Source organism: Lepidothrix coronata, unplaced genomic scaffold, assembly GCF_001604755.1.
Source record: "Lepidothrix coronata isolate B3197 unplaced genomic scaffold, Lepidothrix_coronata-1.0 Scaffold43, whole genome shotgun sequence".
In the NCBI taxonomy this organism is placed as follows: domain Eukaryota; kingdom Metazoa; phylum Chordata; class Aves; order Passeriformes; family Pipridae; genus Lepidothrix; species Lepidothrix coronata.
In genome coordinates, this window is record NW_016690223.1 from 566747 (window position 1) to 576377 (window position 9631).

The 9631-nt window shown below is 37.5% G+C and overlaps 1 protein-coding gene across 2 annotated transcripts in view; it reads right to left on the reverse strand.

Moving 5' to 3' along the window:
- Positions 1–3531: 3531 nt before the first annotated feature.
- The window catches only part of GOLGA5 (golgin A5), an 18768-nt gene continuing 12668 nt past the window's right edge, over positions 3532–9631 (reverse strand). Inside the window, exons 10-14 of one of the 2 annotated variants that reach the window (XM_017813898.1) lie at positions 9038–9263; positions 7877–7982; positions 6514–6577; positions 4839–4915; positions 3532–3767 (exon numbers count right to left, since the gene is read on the reverse strand). In XM_017813898.1, the coding sequence (XP_017669387.1) occupies positions 3764–3767; positions 4839–4915; positions 6514–6577; positions 7877–7982; positions 9038–9263 (477 nt within the window). In that variant the 3' untranslated portion in view covers positions 3532–3763. Of the gene's footprint in view, positions 4916–6513; positions 6578–7876; positions 7983–9037; positions 9264–9631 lie in introns of both variants that reach the window. The other variant, XM_017813897.1, reaches the window with a different exon arrangement.

Sequence of the window (9631 nt, forward strand, 5' to 3'; positions counted from 1 at the left end):
GTTTTCTAATTGCAAATTAAACTCTAATTGTCAATCGTGTTTTCTTCGCACTAAAGATATCAATGCAAATGCTTTCATCAGGCTTCTTTATTTTTTAAATAGAGCAATTTAGGACTTAATTATTGCTTGAATTTGCATACAAAAATTATGTCTCTTCCAGGTTGCTGCAAGACACTAGTGCTAAGGTGATATTTTTTTTATAAGCCATTGAGAAAACACCCTGAGTATAGTAGCACTAGGCTGGAGAAAGTGTTATCTGTGATAATGTTTCTCTTCACTATGAATGCCAAAAGAGACTTCTTTTCTGTGTGAAAAAATCAACATTCACTCTATCCTACTTCACTGAGGAATTCCAGATCTTTCCTGTATCATATCAGGTGTTTTCCTGGAGTTGATTAATTTCAGCTTTCCTAGCTATTGCAAATGAGAACAGTAATTTCTGATCACAGACTTTTAATAAACACAGCTGCTTGATTTTTGCAGAACATCTGGAGCCCATCCACTTGCTGCTACAGAGCTCAAACTCCTGCTGATTTGTGTCCTCTTCCAGCTTCTCTTCAACAAATGTAGAGTCAAAATACAGTTTGCCTGATTTGAACTGAACATGCAAATGTAAAAAGCTGCACATGCAATATCTATCCAAACAGAGTTAAAATTCAGTACAGTTAAGGTCAACTGCAGACAAAACACCCATCCATGCTTCTGACTCTTGATTGGAAAAACCTAAGTCATGGCACAAAAAGGTCATTCCTTCTCTTTTATTGTCTTTTACTTTCTCATAAGAAGTCTCTTACATGATATTTGACCTGTCAGACTTTTACCCACATCATTAGCAAAGGTTTTTAATCATAAATCAGCGACTTTTGTTCCCCCCCCTCCCTTGAAAAAATGTCTTTGTTCCCAGACCAAGCTTTTCGCCCACCTTGATTCACTTATGCCTCAGATCTATTCTACTGTCCACGATCCCCCCAGTTCCTTGAGCTGCCTGTAGTATCAGATATTTTCTCCCAACAGCTTGTACTTACTCCTCGATGCACAGCATTTAATTCAAGCAGTATTGGCAGGAAGCAGCATTAAGTAGGCAGAACTCGAAAGATCATTCCACTATTTGTGGAATGCAGTGGTGGGATCCAGTTCTGCCACCAGCCCAACATCAAGTAAAATAAAGATTAAATTCATGAGTGCATTTCTGAAAGGAAACTGTGTATCTAAGAGGATTATTTATGTGAGTGCATGGACATGGATGCCTGCTAGAATAATGCAGATAATTTTGGGAGCTGCTACTCATCTGTCACAATTTCTGGTTTCCTGACATCTGTCTGCCTGTTCCCAAGTCAAGGCTTTCTAAATTCAAGCTGTAGGGAAGGAGGGTAACACACAGATGAAAACAAATTAAATTCTGATGAATTCTTTGTAATATTCTTACAGTTTCATGGCTAAATATCTAGGAATATCTTAATGTCAAATTTTATAAACAGAGTGCAGTCAGTCAGCAAAGAAATCCATTCTCTTTGGTAAAGCAATATGTTTCTCATCTATACAGATGAGAAACTAGCAAATTAATTACTGTGCAAGTCTGATTTCTCCCTTGTTAACATTATCTGCAATCAAGCAATAAAGTCACTTCTATCATACAGGGTCTTAGTATATATATGGCTGACCTAGCACAGCAAATAAAGCAGAGATCAGATATCAGCAAACCAAGGTGGCAAACCACAGGAGGGCTTGTGAGTATGTACACAAAGCCCTCTTTCGCAGAAACCTAAATCTGTCTCCAAGTACATCTGCTTAATTGAATATGTACCAAGACGAACAGGGTCTGTAAGAAATAGGCCTTTTTCTAGGCAGCAAAATAGCAGGGAAAGAGCAGTCTCGCTCTTGCTACCCATCCCTACCTCCCTCTACAGTCTCCTCCACCTGAGCAGCTCCCACCCTCACCTGCAGCCTGTCTGCCAGCTGCTTGCCCTGAGCCTGCTGCTGGCCATCCCAGAGGAGACAGCTCCTCTCACCCCCTTCCAGAAAGGTGGCATAATACACTCTGTCCCTCTGACCACAGCACAGAAATGGAGCACAAATTAGGAGGGAGCAAACAAATATACTTAAATAATGTGGTGCTCCCTGTCAACCATCTTACTCATTTTTCATAATTTTCATTCTGTCAAACTGTGTGCTTGATACCTGGAGCAGTTTCAGTCCTGGGAGGAAGGAAATGAAAAAGGACTTTCCTTCAGCCACACAACAGCCCATTCTGCTCTCAAGGCAGTGAGATACAGCAGCTGGGAGACAGATTCCTATTTTCTGTTAGCTATGACAACCATTTATTTCTGGTGCTAAGTGAGAAAGCATGGAAAGATAGGCTCAGCATCTGTAAAATACTTTCAAAACCCCTAAATTTATATTGTGGTCTCTGAATGGGAGCAGTTTAATTGCCCAATAGCACAAGTCCCTCAAGAAGAGACTTGGCGCTTGGAATATTCTCCCACCACTTAAGCAGAGGCTACAAGAATTGTCTTGTTTACTCCAAAGCCATATGTTCAGCAAGGCAATCTCCTGACAGTAACACACCACCCTGAAGAGCTGCTTGTCAAAATGGTATCCTTATGTCACCTTTGACCCATGGCTGTGGCTGACTTCACAAATCTATACAGATGGCATCAGGGCCCAGTATTGCTGATCAGAGGCAGGAGTGTATCTTACCCTGCAACTCGAAATTTGGCATTTGTCTTCTGAGAGACTCCATCACATGATCTTCCACGTTCTTGCAGTGCATTGTGCAGCTCATTAAAATTAATTATGGCCACAAAAACCCAGTGTGTTTAAACAAAACCTTTAAGGAATAGATCTTTATTTCTTATACAGCTCTGAAACAGTTTAGAACTGCCCAGAGGACAGGGTTGATGCTGCTCAAGCACCCTGTACCAAAGTCATTATTCTCATCTTCAAGACATCACTGTCTAAACCCAAACAGATACTGGAACACAAGAGCCTAATTCAATAGGCAAAAGTCAGCAGTTATCTTCTAGTAGCGTACCCCTGTGAAATTTCTACCATAAAACCTGGAAGAAATGAAGACTAATCTATGATAAAGGGTTCTAGAAACACTCTAAGGGCTTCAGTAAGTTTCACCAAAAAAAGGTATTATCTGTGCATCCAAAAGCTGTGGTCCACATGCACAAAAAAAAAAAAAAAAAGGAAGAAAAAAGAGAAAAACAGAGGAAGAAAGGAAGTAAGAATAGATATGCAGTTGGTGTGTTGTCACAAAAGCTGTAAGGGGTTTATACTGCTAAGAATGTTCCCCCCCAAAGTCACAATATACTGGAGTATCCCAAGATTTAGTGTTTTGGAGGCTTTTAGATGAAAAAACTGCATGTTGTAGAAAATGAGTGTGCAAAGGCCCTTTACCTGATCTCCTTCTATACCAATCAGCTCTCCCTGGGGTTCAAAAGTGGCTTCAGCATCAGAATTGAAAAAAAACCAGACAACAGGAACTAGGCAAAGTAAAGCAAATGTGACAGAGGGAAGGGACACAACTTACAATAAATGTTCTCCTTTATTACTCAGTTCATCAAAACATTTCAGTTTTCTCTGCAAGATCTGAATCAGAACAGCAATACAGTCATTTGTCTACTGTAACATTTCCAGAGGAGGCAGAGTGACAGACTTCATGGACAGGATCTAATGCTGAGTGTGTTCAGTCATGTGAAAACCGAGCCATATCCTAAGAGCAAGAGTGACAAATTGCTTGTAGACATCTTTTCACTACTCAGCTGTGAGCACCACACAAGAAAACAAGAAATTTCTTAAGAAAGTGACCTTGTATGATTGTCTATCGATAATTCATAATTACAGAATGCCACAAATCCAACAGCAGAACTATTACAGTAGGTTTGGTATTTTGGGTTTTAAGAGAAATATTTGATGAGGTTTGTTTATTACTATATTTGGTCAGTGTTTAGACATGAGAAATTTTTAATGTTTTGATAGATTTCATATAGAAATAGTTTTAATTAAGTACCCAAAGCTTTAGAAAATAAATGTTTCAATAAGATCTGATTAAGACATGTACTAATGAAAGAGGTATAAGAAAATGCAGTTAAAATATACAAATTTCAAGTGCAAAAAGAAACACCATTACTTCTCATGCGTTTAAACCTCTCTCAAAACCATCTCTCTCTTTCTCTAAATAAAGCTAAAATACCACCCTTTAAATAGGCAGCCCCACTACTTAGTTGTAGGAAAGATATATCTATTGTACTAGAAGTACAAAGCTAAGAATGCATAATATTTTATTCTTAAACTTATTTACAAAAATATATTGCACCAATCCATTGTCCTTTTCCCAGTTTAACATATTAAGGAAAAGCCTGTTATTTACAAAGTTAAAAACAGAAGTGCAAAAGCAGACTGAAAGAAACCAGAAAGAAGTTTATTTGAATTACTAAGTACAGTTTATTACCTGACCATAGCCCACATCCAGTATGACCTGAAATAATTTGTACCATATATATCTGTAATTTCAGAAATCCTTGCATTTCTTTGTAGGAGCAAGTCTTATCTTTCACTCTAACCCCCAGAAGGTGTACATAAAATATAAAGGCTAACCATAGCTTAACTTAACAGCTTTATTTCTCCAGGAAAGTTATGCTCTTTTAGGTAAGCTGAAAAAGCTACATAGTATTATATATGTATTTGAAAAGTAGAGATAAATCAGGCATGATGGTTTTCTTCCTTCCTAAACCCCACAAGAAAGGGTTTGCTGATATTTCAGGACTGATTATTCTAAAGACGTTGCCAGTCCAAATCACATTAGCACAGCATATGGTCCTGTCTCAGTCTACCTGCCACTGGGACTGTCATGATGCATTTCTGGGGTGTAGGTAAGGAGAACAATCATAACCCAGAGATGAAGCAATGCCTGAGAAAAGAAAAGAAATAAAGTTAACACTGACAATCCTCACTCACAGCAGCAGTAAATATGAGAGCTCTCAGTGACAGCTAATAAAACTTGTTTTGTCGAAATATTTTGATTAAAATATTTTTCCCAATAATCAGCTACTCCTAAAAAACTTTGCATTTGAACAATGAAATGCTGAGTCAGATTCTGATGAAGCCACTTGCAGAAAGCTAAGGACTTTAAACAAGCAGCAAAAATAAAGCAGCCTGTTTTCCTACCAATTTGTGTCCTCTGGTTTCTCTTTTCCTCCATGCCCCAGTGACTCCAGATGTTCTCTCCAACATCCAGTCCCCAGCCAGCACATGATGTGATCTGCCTTGAGTGACCAGTAAGCCACTACTCCTGTGCCAACTGGCTGACATCAGACTGCGTAAGACAGCTGAGTTCTCCTATCCTTCTCCTTACCACAGACACTGACTTGAGGCATTTTTATAAACTCTGTGTGAATGTTCTCGTTCAAATTTGGATGAAACTATCCAATTAGAATTGAAGAAGCTGCTTGAAGTGCAACAAGAAATACATAAGCCACACTTGCTTTAAAAAAATAATTTAAAAAAAATTCAAGTTACAGTAGTCATAGTCAAGGTTTGAGCTGAAAAAAGTGTAACTGCCACTGACTTCCCAATATACAGCCATCATCGAGTTTCCCTTCAGATTGCAGCTTAGGCAGCAAAAGTCTCCACTGTTTTGGTACAAAGCATTTTATTTATATATTTATAAGTTTAAGTGATGAAAGAGAGGTTAGGAATTAATCAGCCTGTTCCTTCCAGCACTTAAAAGGAGGGTAGAAGATGCAATTGCAGGGGGAAATTGTAGTTTCCTTTGTTTCTTTGTCTGTCTCCTTTATATCATGAAATAGTGACAGCAGTTCTCAGAAACTCTGGTCAGCAACTCATTATGCCTTCTCAAGCAACGTGGGGTTTTTTCCATGTCCTCAACCAGAAGAATATTTCCAAGCAAGGCAGATTGCACTTTCCACAGGTTCCTGCAGCTGATAGGCATCTGCCCTCCAGTGGAAAAGGGAGGCATTTCACTTCTACTAGTTGCCAGCCTGACAATTTTTGCCTGTTGTGGGTGAGCAACTTTCCACTATTTAAGTCTATATTTCCACTGGTTAAGTCTGCCAAGAAAAACTTTTCTTGCTACTTTTTCAGCTACTAGAGAAGAGTGACCATTAGTCACCAAAAAAAAACCTGCAAAGAGTCAAATATTACAAAAGCTCTAAGCAGATGTCGTTTTCCTAAATGCAGTGCATGCAGGTGTAGTGGGTTAACCTTGGCAACTGGTCACTATTATTCTGTATTTTACTACTAGAAATCTGCTTTTACAGTCCTTTAAATGATAGTTACATAAGTGTCCTTAAGACTGCTATACTAAGAATTCCTGGGAAAAACTGAAAATTGGAAAGCAACATGACTCCAAAAAGCTGTTACATAAGTATTATTTAGTTCCATTTTACAAAAAAACCAAACTGAATTGTTAATGATATAGCCTTTTGAACATCAATCTGGCCATTTAAACTGGCTACAGAAGTCTTGCCTTAAAGAAAGCTGACTCACCATGTAAATGATTACAAAGACTCTTGCTATGGGGTACCGCCTTAGGAAGATTCCCAGCCGAATGCTACACAGGTACAAGAGAAAACAAAATGCACAAGTTAACACTGAGCAATAAATTCCTGTTCCTCTCATCCCAGTCATCACAAAGTCAAACACGAGCAGATGTAACACACATAGCTTTGCTATGTCTTGAATTTTACTTCATGTACTCGGAAGATTAAGTGGAGTTAGAAAATTCAAACCATAAAACATATTCTCCTAATTTTTATTCTTACATGCAAGGCTCAGAGTTTTTGAAAAACAATTAGGACTCAAGAGGTGTACAGGCATTTTAAAACACACAAATATGCTCTATATTTGTCAAATTTCATTACCTGAAGAGCTGTCATGAATCTTTCAAAAAAATTTAAGCAACTGAAACCTTGGATGCCTTTGAAAAACCCGATACATCAAAGCAACTAAAAGCTTGGATTCCTTTGGAAAATGCAATACATTACTACTATTCTTATAGTTCATTAGATGAAAAGCTCTTGGGTTTTGCAAGGTTACTGCTACAGTGCTTCAAAGTAACTCCATTACATGTGTGCACTGCTCATTGCTCAGCAATGTCAGTTCCATGTATGGAATACAATACTGTCAAATGAAGTTCAGAATTGAAACATTACATACAATAGGTCCCAATAATGGAAATCCTGATATCCTTCACAATGAAGTTCAAGTACCATGGATGCACAAAGGACTTTCTCTTGAGGCATCTTGCTTTCAAAGGATTAAGAAGTATTGCCTAATTTTGTTTTCTACTGGTATTTGGTTCAAGTTTTGTAGCAGACCTTTGCTTTGAATACTGACAATTAACCTAACTGCTCAGAAAAAGGATAAAAGCAAGTCTTTCACTGGATCCAGAATGACTTTCATTTACTAATTCCTCAAACAGATTATCTTTCAAAGTAAACAGCTACACTGGGTCAGAAACCAGTCTTGTCTTCATCAGGATGTCTAAACAGGACTAAAAGAGTACAGATGATATTCCCCTTCTAATACACTCTTACAGAGTTTATCACGGACACAACTGTAAGTAAAAAACATAGAAGATGGTAATGAAAAAGGTTAGATGGTTTTGTACATAGTCTAGTGATCCTCTTGTATCTACTGGAGCGTTATTTAAATAATTGACTATAATTTGAAAAAGCCCAAGAACATTAACGTTACAGAAGAGTTCAAGTAGGTTAACATTTCGCAATTTATACTATACTTTAGCTGCATTATTTTTAACTTTTACCTTCATAAGAGCAATACAAAAGAAAGCGTGTCACCTGAAAACTGTGAAAGGATTACAGCAACTACAACACACCTTCCCTCTTACCTGAACTGGTCTATACTACTCGCAGCTTTGCGGACTCTCCCATACATTCCTGCCACGCTGGTATCCACGTCACTGAACAGGACAGGAACGTTACGCATACGAGCACCTATTTGAAGGGGAAAAAGTAAAAAAACCCCATTAGCTAAAGTGTTGCTTAAGAAAACAAATTGATAATGTATAACAAAGACATATAAAAATAATATAAAAATAGTGATTAATTTGATTGTACTGTCGTCTTGCAGGGGGCAGAGAAGCATGTTTTGAGAATGGGATTCTTGATAAACTTACAATCAAGTCCAATGTTTCTTCAACTTAGTAATTTTTTTTTTAAGTTCACTAGATTGGTATCTTGATGTTCAATTCTATCAAGTTGTAACTATTACTAGGTGTATAAAATGATGGATTTGATACTATCACACTTTCTCAAATTTTTTTACTTCTCATACAGTAAAACTTTGATTAGCGTTTCTGACACTAACTTGTATACTCAAAAATTTTTTACTTTATTTACATTTTTACTGTATACCAACTTTATTAAAAATGTCTGGTCAGTCATTTTACAGCTCTTAGTAATTGTCCCTTGCTTTTAAAATTTACTTAACATATATAAAAAATGACAAATTTTGAAAAGTAACATCTCAACACCATGAATCAACTGCTGAGGTTCTGCCAGAGATACAAGTCAGACAAACCAACCTCAACGGAACCACTGAATTTTAAGCTGCTTTTCAAGAAAAACAGAAAGCAAGGAGAAAATTAATTTCAACCAGACCTCTGATCAGTTCTCTAAAGGAAGTATCCCATTCTTGCTCCCAAACCCTCTTTAAAAGAGAATACTTAGATCCTGCTTCTGATATTCGGCTTAAGCCCCAAGAGATGGGTTTATTTGCACCTGTGAGAGGATTGTTCCAATAATGCCATAGCACTGAGAACTTTATTAAATTTACTTAAAGTCATTTAGACACAAAAAGGAGCTTCTAGTTAACTATTTTTTGTAATACTGGCTGCTGTAGACTATAGTTACTAAGGTCTCTAGCATAAGCAGCCTATTTTCAGCATTTATTTTTCCTTACAGACTCATTCAGGGAAAGGCATTAGGAAATATAAAAGCCTGAACTGCAAAAAAGACAAGAGTTTTAAATATTATATTTCCTTATTTACCTTCAGCACCATCAATGCCTGCCATATTAATGGAAGGTCCATTAGCACTAGTGCCTTGGATAGCCTTCAGCTGTTGCTCAAGCCGTTCCAGTTGATACACAAGTGAGTTTTTCTCTGTGCTCAGGCTCTCTAACATGGTTTGCTTCTGAATTAGTGTTTCTGTCAGCTGATGAAGCCGATTTTCTAATTCTGTCTGACTACTACTGCTTAGAGTCTTGTTTGTGAGCTAAAAAGCAAAGAAAAACAAAACAAAAATCAGCCTAAGTTCAAAGTCTGACCAACTGACATATTACAAAACTCAGTAATGATCTAAGCCTTCAAGAACCAAGTTACTCCACTGCAGAATTTTTTCAGGATAATGCTATCAAAATTATCAGTAATGAGCACAATAAATAGGAAACTTCATTTCAACAGTTGCTAAAACAAGATTTTACATGACACAACAAACTCTATGTAAAAATATATTTCTCTGTTATGCACCTCTAATCATATGAACTTTTCTGTATAATGGCCAGTCTTCGCGAGCGAAGATTTGGGAAAGGTCATTAACCCTTCGAGCCTGCGCAGTGGATTTTGTAGGTGAGACACAGCGTG